The sequence below is a fragment of the Microtus oregoni genome, unplaced genomic scaffold, assembly GCF_018167655.1.
Source record: "Microtus oregoni isolate MIOR12 unplaced genomic scaffold, Mior012 000020F_ref0000438, whole genome shotgun sequence".
Lineage (NCBI taxonomy): Eukaryota > Metazoa > Chordata > Mammalia > Rodentia > Cricetidae > Microtus > Microtus oregoni.
The window spans coordinates 12,422,632-12,443,889 of NW_024543079.1; the positions used below are offsets into that span (position 1 = coordinate 12,422,632).

The 21,258-nt window shown below is 45.1% G+C and overlaps 2 protein-coding genes across 3 annotated transcripts in view; one reads left to right on the plus strand and one right to left on the minus strand.

Moving 5' to 3' along the window:
* The window catches only part of Rpn2 (ribophorin II), a 50,114-nt gene extending 38,535 nt beyond the window's left edge, over nt 1-11,579 (minus strand). For both annotated transcript variants that reach the window (XM_041670536.1, XM_041670535.1), the window contains exons 1-4: nt 11,448-11,579; nt 8,648-8,841; nt 3,501-3,596; nt 2,719-2,894 (exon numbers count right to left, since the gene is read on the minus strand). In XM_041670536.1, the coding sequence (XP_041526470.1) occupies nt 2,719-2,894; nt 3,501-3,596; nt 8,648-8,841; nt 11,448-11,460 (479 nt within the window). In that variant the 5' untranslated portion in view covers nt 11,461-11,579. The remainder of the gene's footprint in view (nt 1-2,718; nt 2,895-3,500; nt 3,597-8,647; nt 8,842-11,447) is intronic.
* The window catches only part of Mroh8 (maestro heat like repeat family member 8), a 77,357-nt gene continuing 67,368 nt past the window's right edge, over nt 11,270-21,258 (plus strand). Inside the window, exons 1-2 of the mRNA XM_041670534.1 lie at nt 11,270-11,591; nt 19,601-19,722. Of these exons, the coding sequence (XP_041526468.1) occupies nt 11,308-11,591; nt 19,601-19,722 (406 nt within the window). The 5' untranslated portion in view covers nt 11,270-11,307. The remainder of the gene's footprint in view (nt 11,592-19,600; nt 19,723-21,258) is intronic.

The following is a 21,258-nucleotide window of genomic DNA, read 5'->3' on the forward strand; positions in this document are numbered from 1 at the left end:
TTAGCTTTCCAGCCTCATGGCGGATATACAGGCTGTAGCCATGTTTACTGCAACAACTGTATGGCATTTCAAGGTCCCTGCCAGCAAGTGAGCTACAACAGACAACACTCAAGTCCTCTCTCAGTAGCCGGCCCTCCTGCCTCAAACAGTCAGAGTTTGCCCTGGCAGGACAGCCCAGAAAGCCGGCATTTTTAAACGGCGCAGCTTTTTTCCTGCTACGGCTGAAAATCGAAAAGCATGCGTTCAGCTTTTCGTCAACACCATTTAAGTGTTTCATGGCAGGACCTCTTAATGAGCTGCAGGCTTTGCAGCTAAAGCTGAGTCAGGAAGCCTCTCTTAAATGAGGCGCTTGCTTGCCTCTAGCAAGCAGAGTAGAACCGAGAAATTGCTGCTACCAAGAAACCAGGCACAATGCTTTCATTTTGTTCTAGAATTACTTCCCAAGCTGTCTCAGGCTTTATGTGGAAGCAGTTGTCCACGTGGGCGCCATATGAAGTAATAGGGGCAGCAGGGCTGCGTTCTCAGCACCCCCGGCCGCCTGCCCAGCTAGCTTATGCCCAAAATAATTACACAGACACTGTATTCTTTTAATCACTGCTTGGCCCATTCTCTTCTAGGCTAATTCTCACATATTAATTTAGCCCATTCCTAATCATCTGTGTGTAGCACCCCAAGGTGTGCTTACCGGGGAGATTCTAGCCTAGTCCATCCTGGGTCAGAGCTTCATGCTGGGAGCGGTGCATGGTGTCTCTGCTGAGGCGTCTGCTCCGGAGAGCAGAGCTGTGGAGTCTCTGACCTCACTTCCTCTTCCTCCCAGCGTTCTGATCTGTTTACTCCACCTACCTATGTCCTAACCAATAAAATGGGCCAGGGCAGTGCCTTTATTAGCCAATGACCTTCCTCCATCATAAGGGCAAACAGATGTACTTGGGAGCCACTCCGAGGGACTGGTTTGGTTTGATTTTTATGGTAGTAGGCCTTATGTATGGTAGGTAAGTGGTTTACCACTGCTCTTCATTTCCAGCCCCTAACCCCATAGTTCTGAAAGGAGGAACCGGCACCATCAACCTGCTGTTAAAGCATTAACAGGTGTCTCAGTGAGGTTCCAATTGCTATGCTGAAACACCATGGCCAAAAGTGACTTGAGGAGGAAAGAGTTTATTTGGTTACACTTCTGTATCATCATACTTCATCATCAAAGAAAGCCAAGGCAAGAACTCAGAGCAAGAACCTGGAGGCAGGAGCTGAGGCAGGATCACCACATACTGGCTTGCTCTCCATGGTTTGCTCAGCTTGCTTTCTTATAGATCCCAGGACCACCCAACCCAGAGATGGTACCACCCACAAGGGGCTGGGCCCTCCCCTACCTATCACTAATAAAATACACTACAAATTTTCCTACAATCTGATCTTATGGAGGTATTTTCTCAATTGAGATCCCTCCTCTCAGATGACAAAAACTTGTGTCAAGTTGATATAAAACTAGCCAGTACAGCCAAGCAGTGGTGGTGCAAGCCTTTTAATCCCAGCACTTTGGAGGCAGAGGCAAGCGGATCTCTGTAAATTCAAGGCCAGAATGGTCTACAGAGTGAATTCCAGGACAGCCAGGGCTATACAGAAAAACCCTGTCTTTAAAAAAACAAACAAACAAAAAAATCAAAAACAAAAAAACTAGCCAGTATGACAGAGCTCCAGGTGTTCCACATCAGAGGTTACAATTAAATGGAGGCGCGTGCGCGCTCTCTCGCTCTCTCTCTCTCTCTCTCTCTCTCTCACACACACACACACACGTGGGGTAAAATCATTCTATAAAGTGGTTTTCTTCACTTATGCCCTTTGCAGAGGACCAGACTCTAATTTCTAGACTATGTTATCCCCTGAGCATCCGTGTGCCCAATAGACACTGATCCTCACAACTCCAAGGGATCCAGTAAGGCCCCGTTCTTCACAGAACCCCTAGTAACCACATCCCAACAGCCCTGGTCAAGCCTCACCAGAAATTGCATGTAGCTCACTGGCTTCATTGTCCTGTGATAATCAACCCTTGCTCCAGACCCTACCTCTCTATGATGGGTGGCTTACACTGCCTCAGCCTTTGCCTTCTGCCTGAAGAGCTTGAAGATATTGTCTGTGAAAGATCCACAAGGCCAAGGACCAGACCCTTCTGCCTTAATTCAAGCGCCAGTCACCAGGGATAGGGAGCCATGCAAGCCTGAGGACCTGAGGTCAGACTCCTAGCACCCATGAAGAAGCTGGACGCAGCAGTGTCTGCATCCCCAGCACTAGCAGGAGGATCTGTGGCGCTCATTAGCCAGCCTGTCTCAAAAAACAAAGTAGAATGCCAGGAAGGGTAGCACATGCCTTTAATTCCAGCATTCAGGAAGCAGAGGCAGGCAGATCTCTGTGAGCTCAAGGTCAGCCTAGGCTGCATAGGGAGTTCCAGGACAGCCAGGGCTGCATAGAGACCCTGCCTCAAATAAAAAACAAAAATGAAAAAAGGTAGAAAGTGACTGAGGAAGACACCTGGTATTACCTCTGGCCTCCGATGCAAACCCACGCACGCACCCACACACGCATCAACATAATGGTGTCTGCCACATCTACCAGAGCACCTGGCACACAGCAGATGTCCAGAAATGTGTGCTGCAGCAATGAATGAACCCTCTCAGGTTAGTCACCAACACAAATGACGCTCAGGTGTTCCAACAGACAACTTACGCCAGCACAGTCTCCTCCTTGCTGAGACGAGCAGTAAGGGCACCAAGGGCTTCATGGGATGCCAAGGGAAGGCCAAAGCCACTGAGCGCTGCAACTGCATGGTAGATCTGGGCAACAGAGGAGTCTTCACTGACTGCTGCCAGAAGCAGATCTTTGGTCTCATTTGAAACAGATATCTGAGGAAGGAACGCAGACACAGCTAGCGCAGGTTCTGGCACTTTGTGAGAGGCATACTGACAATAGCACAGGTGTGGCTGTCAGAGCCATGACCACCACGCACCCTGAATTAAATGTTCACAGAGTTAACACTACCTCTGTTCTGGGTGGGTTTTTGTCAGCTTAACACAAGCTAGAGTTACTTGGGCAGACAGAACCTCAACTGAGAAAATGCCTCAATAAAACTGGCCTGTAGGCAAGTCTGCAGAACATTTTTTTGATTAAAAATTGATGTGGAAGGGCCCAGACTATTGTAGGTGGTGTCACCTCTGGGGCAGGTGGCCCTAAGGTTTATAAGAGAGCAGGCTGAGCAAGTCATGAAAATCTCAAGGTCTCCCGGAGGAGATGAGAACTGTAAGAAAAAGCAATCTAAAAGCCACTATAGCGAACCCTTAAAGGGAAAAACATTTTCTTACAGGAATAAAAATCATGTTCCAACCTACACCAACAACTCCCAAATTTTAAAAATTATATTAACAATCTGACATTATGTTCCCTCTAAAAATGCACCTTATTACATATAAATAAACAAACAAATAAAAGGCAGTATAGGAACCTGGGCTCACCTCACAGCCTGAGAGGACCTGGCTCGACTGGGCAGCATAGAAGAGGGAATCCACGTTGCTGGGGTCAAGGTTAGACTTGATGAAGGTACATGCTTTCTAAACAGGGAAAGTCAGAGGTAAGTGGTGACATAATGCAATAACAAGAAAAAGTAAAAGTGCTTATGGGAATAAATAAAATTCTAAACCATCTATGGAGGTTTACAGTGTGGATTATTTGAGATATAATTGTTTTTCAACAGTTATTTTTCACAGGACACTATTGCCCCAAACTGCTGACTTCTTCACACAGGGAACAGCAGGCCTGAGATGGGGGACACCATTTAACAAGTGACCCGTGACCTGTATGTGCTGGGTGTCACAGAGCTCTTCCTTCTGATGAGCACAGGCCCTTCACATACACCATAATTCTCTCTGTTAGCAGAAAAAGTAACTGGGATGTAAGTAGATAAGTGGCCTGTCAAAGGGCAGAGTCAGAGTGTCCTGACACCAGGTGTTTTCAGTGCCATGTCTCCAAAGCCAAGTGAGACAACCAATCTAAAGTGACTTAAGGCCTTCTCTTTTTCACCCGCCTTCCTGGCTCAAGCACAGCATCCCCATGTATCCCACCACCCAGACCAGACCTTGGGGAACTGCTGTTGGCTAGTCTCTTCCCTCCATAGCTACCCAGTCTACTTCTTTTCCTATCTTCAACCGACCCCTGGCTTGTCTCTGCCCTAGGGCAGGTCCTTGTCAACCCTCCCCTGACTGTTATAGTCCTTTTTTACCTGCCTCAAGGCATGCGATCTATTCCATACACAGTAAGGCTAAACTCTATGAAATACAAAGTACCCATGTTACATTACTATTAAAGGCTTCCATGGTTCCCATCACTCCCAGAAAAGATCCAAAGTTGCTAACATAGCATACAATGTCTGAGTGGCATCCCCACCCCTTGCTGTGGCAGCTTCATCAGGACGGCCCACCTCAGGCCCCATAATCTTATTCTCTTCTCCTGCACTTTCCAGCTGAACTGTTTCCCTGCTCTTGGCGATTTCTGCCTTGCACCTTTTTCTTGTCTTCTGTCTGCTAAATGAGATCTTCCCTTTGCCTCTACTCAGATGCACCTGTCTCATAGAGCCATTGTTTATACTCATCCCATGATAGATCACAGCCCCCACTTTGCCCTGTGCTTCCCAAAGCACTGGCTACAGGTACTCAGTGCTGGTTGCCTGAGAACACTGCGCTTAACACAGCAAGTGAGCACAAAACAAAATTCTAGTCACTTCTGTTCTGCTGAACTACAAGGGAGAAAAGTTACACAGATAAACATTTATTCTAAATGAGATATTATAAAAATAATGGTGGCACATGCCATTAATCCAAGTAATTGGAAGGCAGGAATAGGCTGTGAGTTTGAGGCCAGTTTGGTCTACACAGTAAATTCTAGGATAGTCAGGGCTATGTAGAGAAACCCTGTCTCAAAAAATAACAACCCCCCCCCACCCCTCAGCTATTCAAAATTTTTAGCCGATCCAGTCAAAAGTAGGTGTGTCATTTGGTACTGGGGGGTGTTGCTCAGATATACAATATTTACCTAGCATGCACAAGACCTGGAAATTTGACCCCTAAAATCACAGAAAAGCCAGGCAGTGGTGGCACATGCCTTTAATCCCAGCTCTTGGGAGGCAGAGGCAGGAGGATCTTTGTGAGTTCAAGGCTAGACTAGGCTATAGAGCTAGTTCCAGGATAGCCAGGGCTGTTACACAGAGAAACCTTGTTTCAAAAAAAAAGAAAAAAAAAAAAAGAAAACAAAAAAACAAAAAACCAACAACAACAACAACAACAACAAAACCACAGAAGGAACCTCTGGGAAATGAAATAGGGAGGAGGAGTAGGTGAGCCATGAAACCAAGCCGCTAGGCTACATTGTGTCATGTGTCACTGCAGGGCTACCTCACTCAGAACAAAAACAAACAAACAAAAACAATGTTTTAAAAAAAATGTTAGGAAAAAGCTTAAGATCCTTCAAACAAAGGAGCATCAACTTGAGTGCAGCATGAAAGAACCAGAGGGAAGGCAGGGCGGTGGTGGCGCTCACCTTTAATCCCAGCTTACAGGAGGCAGAGGCAGGAGGATCTCTGTGAGTTCAAGGCCAGCCAGGTCTACAGCAAGTTCCAGGACAGGCTCCATGGCTACAGAGAAACCCTGTCTCAGAAAACCAAAATCAAACTGAACAAACAAAAGAGCTGGGGGTGGGGGTGGAAGAAACCAAGTACTCCACGGTGTATAAACTGGGGTTTGAAAAGGAAACCGGGAGGGGAGAGAGGGGAGGGGGCAAAAAAAAAAAAGTAAAAAAGAAAAGGAAACAGGTTACTCCATGAAGGGAACTGCTTTCCACACACAGCAAAGACTCTAAGAAGTGCTCTGCTGCCCTCTGGTGCTTTAACCATGAAAAGACAGCACCAGGTCCCCACAGTGCTAAGGCACCTTCTTCCCCAGCACTTCAAATGAGAGTCACAGTGCCTCTAGGGGATTTAAAGGACCCCCTGCATGGACATTTTTACTGTCTTAAGTTCATAGAGAAGTAAGCAGCTCAATTGAGGTTGTTCCTAATTGGGAGAAATGGCCTTCAAATCCAGATAGCCTGGCTATATCCCTACCGGAAGAGGCTGCTAAAATGGAGTATATTCAGCACTAGTCTTCCTCGATGCTTACAAGGACAAATCAAGGGCAAGAATGTTCAGGGGCTTCATGATGTGGGCAGCACAGCTTTAACAGCAGCAGGAGTGGGGAATAATAAAACACGCTCTGGACCTTCCATGAGTGCTGCTCTCTCCAGCTCAGGGCTGAGGCTTCAGCTCGCTCTTCTAGGGACTACTTGGCTCTAACTGTAGCTGTTCTCCACATTCCATACACATCCTCACCTCAGCTTCTGTGCCCTTTGGTAAAACCCCAACGGTCTCAACATTCAACCTAAATTTCATGTGGAGCTCCAAATCATGCCACAGCTCAGAAGGCACTGTGAGCGCCTCACTCCTCTACAAGCCTCAAACACAAATCTGATGATTCACAATGTTTCTGCCCTTGGCATGCCAATCTGACTAAAATCTGACATTAGTCCAACTTCATTTGTTACACTTTACAATACAAAACCTCCACTAGTTGTCACTGACTCTTGAAAGAAAGCAAAAAGCAAGCCAACAGCATAAATGATGAGCATTTGTGTGGCAACACCTTATCATATAATACTTTCAGTATTTGTGATGTAGCAAAGTATCTCAAAGTGTTGGGAGGCCTTGCTGGTCAGAGTTTGCAGTCTATCACAGCCTGGCAGTTTTCTCCAAAGTTAGATGACACGGAGACTCCCTCCCTACAGTGAGACTTCCTGCTCTCTACCTGCCTTTATGTGGAGATTGTCCCTGGGTCCAAAGGACTGATCTTATCTGAAAGCTGTCTCTAAGCCTGGATGCCTGATTTATCTCTAGCGTGACCCTATGCTATAGGACCCTGCTGCCACATATGAAGCTTTATGATAGGAGCGTGTCACTTGATGCAAATTAGGGTTTGTCCCTAGGCTTCCCAATTCTATATATTCCCTATACTCAGGAATAAAGCTGGGCAGATTCACCTAACTCATCGGGGCTGTCTCTGTCACATCCACAGCCGTCCAAACTCTACTCCCTGCTTCTGCTCTCTCCACCCTCATGAACCAATAATCCCGAAGAAGAAGCAGAAGCACATCAAAGCATCCTGACAATCAAGGATGCTTACTATAATGAATAGTAGTACTACGGTCAGTGAGATGGCTCAGCTAGCGAAGCTTCATGTTGCCACGCTTAACAAACTGAGCTTGATCTTTGTCATAAACAACCTGTAGGAATTGGTTTTCTCCCTCTACCATGTGAGTTCTGAGAGCTGAGCTCGCTCAGGTCACCAGCTCTGGCAGCAGGTACCTTTTACTCAATGAGCCATTTTACTACATAAATGGGTGGTTTCCAAATCCTAAATCTATGGTAATTTCTTATGAAGTCATAGAAAACAAGAAATATTCAGGGAAAATGCCTGAGCCTAACTACCCATGATTTTGTAATGGCCACACACCCCTTAGCTGTTCCTTGTTGTGGAATATTAGTTCAAGATGCGCTCCAAGTGTTTCGTCTGTGGAACATTTGTTTAATGATACAAAGAGGTGTGGCATTCTTTTATGTGGCTTTTGGTTAACTCTGTAAAGCTGTGTTACTCTGCTTGCTTAAAACACCTGATTGGTCTAATAAAGAGCTGAATAGCCAATAACTTGGCAGGAAAGATGATAGGCGGAGCTGTCAGGCAGAGAGAATAAATAGGAGGAGAAATCTAGGCTCAAGAGAAGAGGGAAGAAGGGGAAGAGGAGAAGGCACGGATGACCCCAGGGGCCAGTCCCTAGCCACAGAACCAGCCATGGAGTAAGAAGGGAAGAAAGGCATATAGGATAGAGAAAGGTAAAAGCCCAGAGGCAAAAAGTAGATGGGATAATGTAAGAAAAGCTGGCTAAAAACAAGCCAAGCTAAGGCTGGGCATTCATAAGTAAGAATAAGTCTCTGTGTATTTATTTGGGAACTGGGTGGTGGGCCTTCAAAGAGTAAAAAGTAAAACAACAATAGTTCCTAAATCCAGAAAACACTTCCACTGCACTGTATTCTGCTCAAAAAAAGTAGAATATGTCCAAATTGCCTGACACAATGACCGTCACTGAATAATGCAGGTGAGTCCTCCACCTTGAGCTCCTTTAGGAGTTGTTAGCACCTAGCACTTTACAAGCACATGTTATGGGGCTGGGGAGATGGCTCAGTGGCTAAGAAGCACACAAACCAAATACAAGCTGTATTGAACAGTTTCACAGATAGAGTTCTGGTAGATTCCAGAGGCTCTGACTCACTTTCCTCCTTTCCCTTAGAAACACCCAGCTGGGGGCTGGAGAGATGGTTCACTGGTTCAGGGCACTGGCTGCTCTTCAGAGGACCTGAATTCAATCCCCAGCAACTGCATGATGGCTCACAACCTTCTATAATGGGACCTGATGCCCTCTTTTGGCAAGCAGGCATATAAGCAGATAAAGCACTCATTTAAAGAAAGAAAGGAAGAAAGATTAGGCTCTCCTAAAACATTGAACAGAAGAAAGGCAGCATTACCTTGACATCTGGCACTTGTGCCCCAAGGCTGTTGAGTCCCACGATGGAATAGAAGGCAGACTCCAGATTTGTGAAAGGGCGCTCCAATGAGGCTTTCAGTCTCTCCACATCATGCTTGGTGAGGTAGTGGGTAGGTGTCAGAGCCTGGGTGCTGGCTATGATTGTCAGGGCCAACAGGAAGACAGCGCTTGAACCTTTGAGGGAAACGGCTATTAAGTACATGCCACATTACCCTGGGTCCCAGTCCCAACAATGATGCACTAAGGTCTGGGAGCCCAACCCTGTGGGAATGATGACCTACATCTTCGACTACCAAGACAGTCTTTCCTACAAGCTCCAGGAATCTGAAGAACAAGACTACACCATTCACAAGTAAAACTTCCTAGGACAGAACAGATCCTGAATCCTTAAATAGTGTTTCCTTCTCAACCAAACTCCTCCCCGGCCACTCCAATAGCTGTTTCTTTCCAGCCTGTTCCTTAAGGAGCCACGTTCCTACCCAACACACTTTTTAGGTTCTCCTCAATTTCAGCTTTGTCTAATGTGTCCTTTCAGGTTTCAGCTTCAGTATCTTTAGGATGAGTTCTGCCCCAGTACAATGAAGAACCTAGCCTCTGGGTTACATGGGAACCAGCCACGGCCTCAGCTCTCAGGCACAGAGATGACAAGTGTCACCCCTGGGCTTGTTAGGAGTTAAGGGAGAAAGGTTCTAGAATAATGACTGGCCTGTAAAGAGCACTGTGTACAGTATCAGCTGCTGCTTCCATGACTGTGCTTGCTGGTGTAGCCACTCAGCAAAAGTGCACGTCTTTAGTCCCAGCACCCAGGATGCACAGAGACAGGTGGATCTCTGAGTTTGAGGCCAGCCTGGTTTACAAAGCAAGTTCCAGGACAATCAGGACTACTTGGAGAAATCCTGTCTCATGACAAAATAATAAGAAGAATGAGAATATAAGGGCTGATTTCTCTGCTAAACTGTAAGCTCTAGGCCCCTAGAGCAGGAGGCGGCTAAAAACTATTTCTCATGTTTATTTCAGTATTTCCAAGTCTTACAGACTGCCAGGTATGGTATGCACTGAGTAAATATTTAACAAATAAATGGAAAGAAAACACAGTCCTATCTGTGATCCGCCAGGGGACAGGAAGAAATTGTAGGAATGGCATCTTTCTTTCATTAAAAATAAAAATTGAGGGAACCTTGTGAATAGGCTGTCATGAAACATGAAAGAGTGAACTGCCTGTCACCAGAGTTAAAAGCATTAAAAGGCAATTACAAGACTAACATCGATGGCCGTAAATACTTTGCCTATAGCTCAAGTTTAATTTGAATTAGAATCCTTTAAAGGCATTGCTTTCCAAGGAAGAAAACGGAGAATTACAGTAGCTTACACGTGGCCGGTCTTGGTTGGACTCAACCCAGTCAACACTACAGAGTTCACATTTCACTTAAAAAAATTAAACTGGGGGTGGGGGGAGGTCAGAGGAAAACTTGGGAGTCAGTTCTCTCCTTCTACACGTAGTTCCGTCTGAAGCTCCAGCTCCTCGGGTCCCTTATCAACCGGGCTCGATGACAAGAACCTTGGCCCCCCTACACCTTGACAGTCCCCTACTTTTTTCCTTCTTTTTGAGAACGTTGACAGGATAATACATAACTCACAGAGAATTAATTCCTCTTCTAGGAACAGGAGTTTCATTTAAGTCTTGGTGGGCTTGCTAACCTAAATGTGAAGGCGCTTTAGAAAACGAGAAGCCAGTATGTGCAGAGGTAATGGCTTCGGTCGCTAGGTCTGGCGTGTAGTCCCCCTCAGCCCCAACGCTGAACTGAAAAGAACGAAGCGCTCTATCACATGCGGTATCCAGCAATATATGGAGGATCCTCTGTGTATCATGAACTTGTTTTTCTCTCAGTGCTGGGGCCTGAACCCAGCTCCCCAGCTCCCTAGACCCTGCCCAAAGACGCATAACTGAGACTCAAACTGGACACAGTTTTGATACAAATTCTGACTTTAACCACTTGACTACCAAATCGAAGAGTGAAATGGCAAGTTTTGTTCACTGTGTTCCGGGATTCCAACTACTCCTCAGCCAGGGGGAATAGCCAGATACACCCAAATGGTGATTCTGAAAAAGACGATACTAAGATCCAAGCTACTGCGTCCATTCCCACCTACCCCGCACTGTTAAAAGCAAGCACAGCATACCATCTCACAAAGCTCTTACGAAGCAGGTACCAGATGAGAAACTGGGGTGCAGAGGGGTTAAGTCCCTGGCACCTGCTCTCACAGTGACTATGTGGCCGGTTACAGGTCTGCACCTCTAGTATCACTTCATAGCCTAGGCTTTAGGCTAGGTGAGTCGCCTGTCCCTGTCAGGGAGAAAGAACCTAGAGCCCAAAGACAGTGCAGTGACGTGGTGAAAAGGCTTTCAGGATGCCAAGTGCGGCTCCCAGACAGGTTGTAGGCCGCGGGTACCACTCCAATGAATGAAGGAGGCCAGGCCCGGGGTCCGCGCTACCGCGGTTCGCGCTGGGCCTCGCGGGGACCCGTAGCCACGCGTTGGACACCCCCCTCCTCCCCCGGCACCAACCCTTCGGGTCGCCGGCATTTCACCACAGCTCGCAGCCCTCCGTCACACCCACGACCCCGAAAGCGCCCGAGCCCATGCCCCTGCCCCGTAGGGGAGGGGAACCGCGCCTGGCCGGCGCCCGAGTGGTCCGTACTACCCTCCCGCGGGCGACGCCCCGCTCCCCAAGGCGTGTCGGCCGCGGGGCCCCACTGTTGAGCCATGCGCAACGCCTCACCCGGCGGCGCCATTCCTCCGAGCAGGCCCCACCAGAGCCCGAGCAGGCAGACTTCCGCTCTGGAAAGTGGCTCCAAGAGCGCGCCGGAGGGGACGCCAAGGACCCGCAGCACACGCCGGCTGCCGGGATGGGCTCCCGGCAAAGGTCAGTCTCGGCGGCCGCACTGGGCAGGGCCGCTCGCAGCAGCCGCGGCGTGGCGGGTCCTGTCGTGGCGTGCGAGCCGCTCGCAGGGTTGCTGCTTGAGAACCCGCAGTCTCCCCCGCGCCGCGGTGCACTTGGAACCGACCGCCTCCCAACCGTCCGGCTCTGGCCGCCACCCGAACGCGATTGGACGGGGACTTGGGCTGGGCCTGAGACGGGGCCGCCTCTGATTGGCCGGTGCCAGTGACTGGCCGGACGCGCTGTCAATCACGAGTCTCCCCGGCAGCCCGGCCAATTTTAAAGCCGTGAGAAGGGAGGCGAGGAATACAGTGACGTGATTTTGAGCCCTTTTGCAAAGTATGGTAGAAGGATTACTTAGATGGTTAATAACTGGCTTATGAGTGGATTTTTCCCCATTTTTCAAGATAGTGAGCCATACAGTAACTCTGGGGGAACGTTTTAAAAAAAATTTTATTCCTTGAGAATTTCATACACTACATTTTGATCATCTTCATTCCCTTCCCCCAGCTCCCTACCCACTCAACTTCATGCTCTATTTCTCTCCCTTTCTTTTAGAAAAAAAAATCAAAAACAAGCTAAGCATGGAGTCCTGCCCTGGAGAGTGGTTGATATGTCCATTGGGAAACACAACTGACTTTTCCTTCTCCCTTAGCTATCAATTATGAATAGCTTTTTGGCTAGGGGGTCTTTTGCCCACTTCCCCTTCTCTGTCCTGGGGCTTTGGATAGCTTGAGCTTCTGCAGATCTCGTGCATACTCCGTGATCTCCGTGAGCTCTTATTGCATCTTCCCCTGTTGTGTTTGGAAAATGCTGTCTCTCTGGAGCCATTCACCACCTCTGGTTCTTACAATCTTTCTGCTCTTCTTCCACATCCCTGAGCCTTGAGGTGAGGAGTAAGAGATAGACATCCCATTTAGGGCTGAGATTTCCCAAGTCCGCATGTCGGTCAGTAGTGGGTTTCTGTGTTGATTGCCATCTACTCCAAGAAACTTCTCTGGTGAGGATTGAGGGATGCCCTGATCTGCAAATTTAACAGACTCAAAATGGAAGGCCAAACTAGAATGTAGCTCCAGTTACTGAGCATTTACAGTACAGTTGGTGAAAGAGTTACCACGGTGCTGATGACCCTGGCAGGTCCCACTGCCGCTGGGAGTGGCCCGCTGCCGGTGAAAGACAGACAGATGCACCACGTGGAGAGAGCTTGGGTATGGAGTTTATTTAGTGGGTACGAGAGGTATGGGAGGGTAGGGGAAAGAGCATTCTACATACTTGATTTCATTTACTTTGTCCTTACTCTGAGATGTGTGCAGTGGTGTGCAGTGTTACTATCACCTTCCGGCTACAGGCTGCTTGAACTATTGTGAGCACGTCGAGAGTGGCACAGTAGCGGATTCTTCTTATGTTCGGTATTGCCCCAAGTGTTATTCAGCCATGCGGACGAGAGTTGGTTCTGTGTCCTGTAAGTGCCACTCCTCCATGCAGTAGTCATTAGCCCCACGCAGTTATTTCACTTTGAACTTCATCAAATTAAGGAAAATTTAAAATTCAACTCCTCAGTTGTACTAGCGATGTTTCAAATGCTCACTAACTCAACCAGGGTAGCTAGTAGATGTTGTGCTGGGCAATTTGACAGATGTTTTCATCATCCCAGAAAGTGATCTTGGGCAGTGCCTGTAGGGCCTATGCTTACTTTCCAGGCCAAGGTTACTTGATACGGCTGGTTGAGGGATTAGACCAGCCTTGGTGACTCAAGCCTGAACTCAGGTACAGGAAGCCTAAAGTTAGAATTAGTTAGTACTCTATATGACCGTTAATATCAAACAGAAAGTTGTTTATTATTTATTTAGTTAGTTTTTTTCAAGACAAGGTTTCTCTGTAGCTTTGGTGCCTGGAACTAGCTCTTGTAGACGAAGCTGGCCTCGAACTCACAGAGATCTGCTTGTCTCTACCTCCTGCGTGCTGGGATTAAAGGCATGTGCTACCACTGCCTGGCTATTTAAACAGAAAGTTTAAATTTTGAGATAATATTTAAACCTTATGAAAAGTTTTAAAGGGTCAAAATAAGTCTACGGGGTATGAGATCAGTGTCAGTATGATAGTCCCTAGATTTTGGTTTTCTTCTGTCCCATACCAGGTAGCTCTTCTGACATGAGACAGACTTTGGATTTTTTTTTTTTTTTTTTTTTAACAAACAAGCTTGGGTTTAAAGAAAGAGAGAGAGCCACACTCCAATTTCAAAGCCAGCTTTAGTTTTTCATTGGATTGGGTCTACATAAAGACCATTTGCCTAACATGTCTGTAGAGAACAGCAAAAGCAAACACTCTGAAAGATTTGTGACATTTTACCCTGTTGGAAGTGTGCTGTACTGTAAGGACAATTCACTCCTTTCCTTGAGATTTTTTTTTCCAGGTGATTCTCCCTTCTTCTTCAGATGCTTCATTTGTCCACAGGTCTTTAGATTTCATAGTTGGAAGCTTTTATTCTCCTGGAAAGACAAAAAACAAAACCCTGTCCAACCTTAATTTTGGGGAGTTTTCCTTTTTGTCAAGTTGAATTGCCACATTGTTGAATAAAGTATTGCCTCTCCTAATCAAGATGTCTCTCATGTTCAGATCAAATATTTATCAATTTTGATGGTATCCATAGCTTTCCTTCTCCTGTGGAAACAAAAGCAAAACCTCTTCCCAAATGTAACACATACTCTGGTTTCCATTTTGAGGTCAGCACATCTTTAAAGTAAACAGGGTGATTTAATTCAGTGGATTTTTTTTTCTATTATTCAATGTCTCTCTGCAGCTGTTGTTCTGTTTTCATTAACATTTAAAAAAATTAAAGTTTGTAAGAGGTCTTTATTACCTCTTTCTGTTTGTTAAGCATTTCTTTTAAAGTGTTATTAGATTTTTCTGTAACTGCTTGTCCTGTGGGATTGTGTGGTATACCTGTAATATGCTTTATGTTTTAATATGCAAAAAACTGTTTCATTTTTCTAGAGACATATGCTGGAGCATTGTGAGTCTTAATTTGTACAGGTATCCCCGTGACGGCCATAACTTCTAATAAATGTGTAATTACAGACAGCCTTTCGGAACTCAAAGCAGTTGCCCATTGAAATCGTAAATATGTATCTATGGTATGTTGCAAATACTTAATTTTTCCAAACTCTGCAAAATGGAACATATCCATTTACCAAATTTCATTTCTTTGAGTACCTTAGGAGTACTTCCTGTTGGAAATGGAGTTTACTTATGCAGAGAACAAGTAGGATATTTCTTAGGATTTCCTTGGCTTCTTGCCAAAGAAAGAAAAGTCTTTCTTTAAACCTTTGCTATCAACATGGTGTTTCTTATGAAATTCTGAGGCTTTTAATTTTTTTAAAAGATTTATTTATTATATATACAGCGTTTCTGTCTGCATGTATGCTTCCACACCAGAAAAGGACACCAGATTTCATTTCAGATGGTTGTGAGCCACCAGGTGGTTGCTGGGAATTAAACTCAGGACCTCTGGAAGAACAGCCTGTACTCCCACCCTCTGAGCCATCTCTCCAGCCCCAGTAATAACCCTTTCTAAGGCTTGTATCTTATCACTAGTATATTTTTCTACATTTTTTCTCTTATCAATCAATTTCTCATATTTGGTACAGTTTTCAAACCATTTTTGAGGATAAAATATGAATTGCCAAATTGATAATAATTATGACTATCCCAGATAAGTTGTTTATCCCTTCATTTGTCTTTTCTCTTTGCATCCCATCCATGGTAACAATAAACAGGGTCCTAATTCCCTGCATTGAGGTTTGTCCAATTTTTAACATGGGAAAGATCTTTTTTTAAAAAATATTTATTTATTTATTATGTATACAATATTCTGTCTGTGTGTATGTCTGCAGGCCAGAAGAGAGCACCAGACCCCATTACAAATGGTTGTGAGCCACCATGTGGTTGCTGGGAATTGAACTCAGGACCTTTGGAAGATCAGGCAACGCTTTTAACTTCTGAGCCATCCTTCCAGCCCTGGGAAAGATCTTAATATTGTCCTTTCCTCCCTTCTTTTTCTCTCTCTTTTTAAAAAAATACTTACTTATATTTAATTAAATTATTTATTTATTCATTTAATAGCCTAGTTCTCTGTTTTAAAATTCCCAAGTGTCGCCGGGCGGTGGTGGCGCACGCCTTTAATCCCAGCACTTGGGAGGCAGAGACAGGCGGATCTCTGTGAGTTCGAGACCAGCCTGGTCTACAAGAGCTAGTTCCAGGACAGACTCCAAAACCACAGAGAAACCCTGTCTCGAAAAACCAAAAAAAAAAAAAAAAAAAATTCCCAAGTGTCTTACTGGCTCTGACACCAAGGATTGAGTTGTGCAAAGGTAGTCAGATGTAGTGACGATGTTCAACCAGCAGGTGGAGTAGGCGCGACACCAAAGCAGCACAGGCTCAGTACGCTACGAGCAAATGTGTAAGGCAGCCGGACTAGCTTAGCCCTGGTGCCTTGTGCCTCTGAGCAGAATTGGCCTGAGAGGGTAGCGGATTTGTGCCCGGGAAGACAGCAACGGAAAACCCAAGTACGCAGGAAAGCGGGCTAGAGGGAGCTGGGAGATTGGGGAAAGGGCCTCTGCAGTTGCAATGGTTAGTGTGGTGGAATCACTCCGCCTTTGCGTGGTTTACTATAACTAAAGCAATTTCTATTACCGTTTATTATAAAAAAAACCTCGGGGACAAATATTAAAGATAAAAACCCGAGATAATCACAAACGCCTGGGAAGCACACTGTCACCCTTCGCTTCCCAGCTCAGAAAGACCGGACACCCTTCCTTTCCGCCTCATCCTCTGGGGCCTTTTTCTTGTCCCGGTCCACCAGGGAACTCCATGATCCACTCCAGCCGGCTGAATGTGAGCCCAGCCTCTCTAACCGATGCCTCACCCCACTGAACGTCAGACCACAGCACAGACAAATTTCTGCAGCAGAGTTTTACTGTCAAGAAGTATTTTAAGTCCAGCAAAATGGCTCAGTGCTTAAAGGCACTGACCACCGGTGCTGATCACCTGAGTTTGATCCCTGCAACCCACATGTTGGAGAGAGAGAAGTAACTCCCCCAATTTGTCTCAGGATCCCCCCCACACACACAAACACACCATAGCACACAGTCACCCACACATACACCACATATACAAAATAAAGAAATATAAATTTAAAAAGCATATTAGTTTTGTATGATTTTTTTTCAAATGACTTTTCTTCTCCTCCTCCTCTTCCTCCTCCTCTTCCTCTTCCTCCTCCTCCTCCTCCTCCTCCTCCTTTTCTTCCTCCTCTTCCTCCTCCTCTTCCTCCTCCTCCTCTTCCTCCTCCTCCTCCTCCTCCTCCTCCTCCTCCTCCTCCTCCTTCCTTTTTAGAGATGGAGTTTTTCTATATAACCCAGGCTGGCCTCAAGGTCCTGTCTTAGGTTCTCAAGTGTTGAGATTACAGATGTCAGCCACCTTGTTTGGCCCTTTGAGCTTGGTGCTCGTTGCTGTGGACAGCTGGACTAGCACGTTTCATTGCTTATATAGTAAGTCCTTCCCTGGATGATCACGCCACAGTCATTTCATTGCTTATATAGTAAGTCCTTCCCTGGATGATCACACCACAGTCATTTCATTGCTTATATAGTAAGTCCTTCCCTGGATGATCACGCCACAGTCATTTCATTGCTTATATAGTAAGTCCTTCCCTGGATGATCATGCCACGGTTTCTCTGTTCTAGTGATGAACCATCAACTGTCTCAAGGGTTTTTGTTTTGTTTGTTTTCCATAATGACCACTTCTGTGAAAATTCGTATGTATTTTCCTGAACACATGTGTAAGTTTTACCAGAATACATCCCTAAATGTAAAATAATGAGTCATAGAGTGTGTGTCTCTGTGTGTATACAGTTTCAACTTTACTGCATAATGTTTACTTGCTGCTAAAGTAGTTGTACCAAATTATACTTCCAAGTGCAATTTATGGGATTTTTTTTATTATTTTACTTTTCATTTATTTATTTTATTTATTTATTTGCTCCATGTCTTTGTCAACAGCAACTTGTTTTTGTTTTTTGAGACAAAGTTTCTCTGTGTAACATCCCTGGTTGTCCTGGAACTCACTGTAGACCAGACTGGCCTTGAACTCACAGAGATCCACCTACCTCTGCCTCCTTAGTGCTGCGATTAAATGCGTGTGCCAACACTGCCTGGATCCTTTGGTCTACATTAAGATTCATGCCAATATTAAAATTTTAAGCAATATAAATAGCTTAAAAATGAAAACTTTTTCTCAAAAATGCCACTCTATAGATATTTAAGTCCATGTTTGTCTCCATTTTACAATATTTGTACATATGTTTATTGTATATAGGCATGCATATGGGCACATACACATCACTTTTACAAAAACGTTATTTTAATAAAAACTGAATCACATATCACTGTTTAGCAACTTCCTTGTATTGTCTTTTTTTGTTCTATTTTGTTTGAGATGAAGGGGTCTCACTTCATAGCCCAAGCCAGCCTGGAACTCATGGCAATCCTCCTGTATCATTCTCCAGAGAACTGGGATTACAGGCATGAGCCAGCACACCTGCAGGCAACTTTCTTTTTCATTAATTAACTGTTTATCTTTTGGTAGATGTTTGTTGTGTGTGGGGCGTGGGTGTTCCCCGGTCCATGGAAAGGAGTGGAGAGGCATCTCAAGGATGAGTTTAGCCTTTTCCAGCACCAGGGTGGATTCCTCTCCACCAATGAACCGCTTTTGCTGAGCAAAGGCCCTTTTATTGCTAGCAGTTCACACACTTTAGCAAATCAACTTCGTATTCCAAAGTCTTTAATCTAAACCCTCCAGAGGGACAATGCCAAATGCAACTTATCAGTTAAGAATACCATGGTTTGGGCTGGAGAGATGGCTCAGTGGTTAAGAGCATTGCCTGCTCTTCCAAAGGTCCTGAGTTCAATTCCCAGCAACCACATGGTGGCTCACAACCATCTATAATGAAGTCTGGTGCCCTCTTCTGGCCTGCAGGCATATACACAGACAGAATATTGTATACATAATAAATAAATAAATATTTAAAAAAAAACAAAGAATACCATGGTTTTCTGTGTTTTTCATAAGCTAAGTTTTCATAGGCTTTGATCCCCTAGGAAAACTCTCAGATAAGACTTCAAGCAGAAGGGACAGGAGACAGGAGGTAACATTCTCAAAAAAGCAGATCAGAAACTAAAATACCTTGGGGTCAAATCCTGCAGCTCTGTGGGAATTTTCCCGTCAGATGTCATTCTGTGTAGTCATTCACTAAGACTATACTTCCCATATGCAAGCCACTGTTCTAGTCGGATGGACTATATCCCTAGCAGCCTGTCTGCAGGGAGCCTTATTTTAGAAGGAGAAATAATTAAATATCGAATATTGTAAATAACTGAATTAGAAGTATGGGGTGTAGCTCATTGGTAGAGTACCTACCTAGAATATACTAGGCTCTGGCTCAATTGCTAGCATTGTAAAAATATATAAATTAACAAACTAATCAATTAATTAGGGTGCAGTATAGCCCTGGGGTAGAGCTTAGGATGTATGAAGCCCAAGTTCTTACCCCAGCAAGAATAAATCAATAACTGGATGCTGTACTGAATGTATTATTGGCTACAGAATAAAAAAGACAAATGGAACAAGGGTAAGGGAGATTGGGGCCTGCTGTGGAGGGCTTGTCCTACTGCAGTCTGTTTTTATTTATCCGTCTGTCTGTGTCATCATTCTGGGGGCTGGGATGCGTTGTGGACAAGATGCCTAATAGACATACAGCATATGAGCAAATCCCGTGAAAGAAAAGTAGCTGGCTAGGCTGGGGAGAGGCTGCTCAGTCTAGACTGCTGCTCAGTAGATGGTTTTCTGAGAAGGGGGCCCATGGGCGGGAATTCAACAGAATGCTGACAGAAGCGCTTCTGAGAAACTAATATTTGAATCCCTCTTTGATTCCTAGGGCCAGTGGCACAGAAGAAGTGGTGATCCCTTGTGCTTCTGACAGTGACTCAGGAAGTGTAGACCTGCAGCTGAACAACTTAGAGGACAGCCAGAAAGACACAGCTAATGATGATTTTGCAGGTGAAGGGAAGGATATAGTTTTGTTTTGTTTTTTTTAAGTGTGTGGGGAGAAAGATTTGCCTTGTTTTCCATACAAGGAGCTGAACCCAAGACTTGATTCTTGCTAGGCAAACCTCTACCACCAAGCTATACCCTAGACCTCTCTTTTAAAGTGCAGCCAACAGCACTTGTTGCTCTTGAAGAACACCGGGTTCAAGTCATAGAAACCACATGGTAGCTAACACCATCTGTTCCTCTAGTTGCAGGAGATCCAAGCCCTCTTCTGACCTTTGTGGGTATTGCATGCATATGGTGCACAGATATACATGCATTCAAAGCATGCACACACATAAAATAAAAATAAATAAATCTTAAAAAGTCCAGCCAAAAGATAGTGATTGAATAATTGCTGGGTGACCAATCCTTGGTTAGATTTTTTTTTAATATTTATTTATTATGTATACAATGTTCTGCCTGTATGTATGCCTGCAGGCCAGAAGAGGGCACCAGACCTCATTACAGATGGTTGTGAGCCACCATGTGGTTGCTGGGAATTGAACTCAGGACTTTTGGAAGAGCAGGCAATGCTCTTAACCACTGAGTCATCTCTCCAGCCCCTCCTTGGTTAGATTTTGATGATTAATTTGGTTCATGATGTTAAAATCTTGAAATAAGACTGGCTTACTTCCCTGTCTCGAAAAACCAAAAAACCAAAACCAAAACAACAACAAAAAAAAAAAACCCAAAAAAGATTGGCTTACTTAGCACTAGTCTGGACATACAGGAAGCTAAACTTGGTCCTGAGAGCTGCTGCACACTGCAGCACACCGTGAATGCTAGAGAGATTCCAAGAAAGGAAAGACCAGTGTGGCCGACAGCAGGGGTAGGGGCCAGGGGTGGGGCTATCTTTATGTTAATGGTGGGACATAGATTGGCCTGCAAAATACTTATCCTCATATACTCAGCAAACAGGACTTGAGTACAGTATGAGATGCTGAGTCTACAACAGTACCTGGAACCAACTGCCATGGTCCTGCCATCTATAAAGAGATTTATTTTATCATTAAACTTGTTTGCTGACAAGAGGTCAGGTTCAGATAGCTTAGGACAAACTTCTGTGCTGGGGTCCCTAAGATATGCAGTAGATGACAGCAGATATTTATGAGGGCGACCCGCCAGATGAACAATTTATCTGATTGACGATAAACTCATAAGTAAGGTTTATGGGTCCATTGCCTATCAATACTGTCTGCACCTGTAATTCTCTTGGCCATGGGATTCTTCCCACGGCTCTTGACAGTGTGCTCTTCATCTATTGGACACTGTTGTTCCTATAAATTAACAGAAGGACGCCTTCCCTCTGCTGCGTGCTTCTGGTGGATAAGATACGCCTTTATAACTTAGCCTTTCTTTGTTCCACGAAAAGGTGAGAGACTTAGAAGCCTATTTTCCATCATTAGCAAGCTGGCAAGGCCATCAAGTACAGTTAGCCAGACTGAGTGTCTCTGTGCATGGATTGCAAGTTAGACTTTCCACAGATAATACTCAAGGACAGAG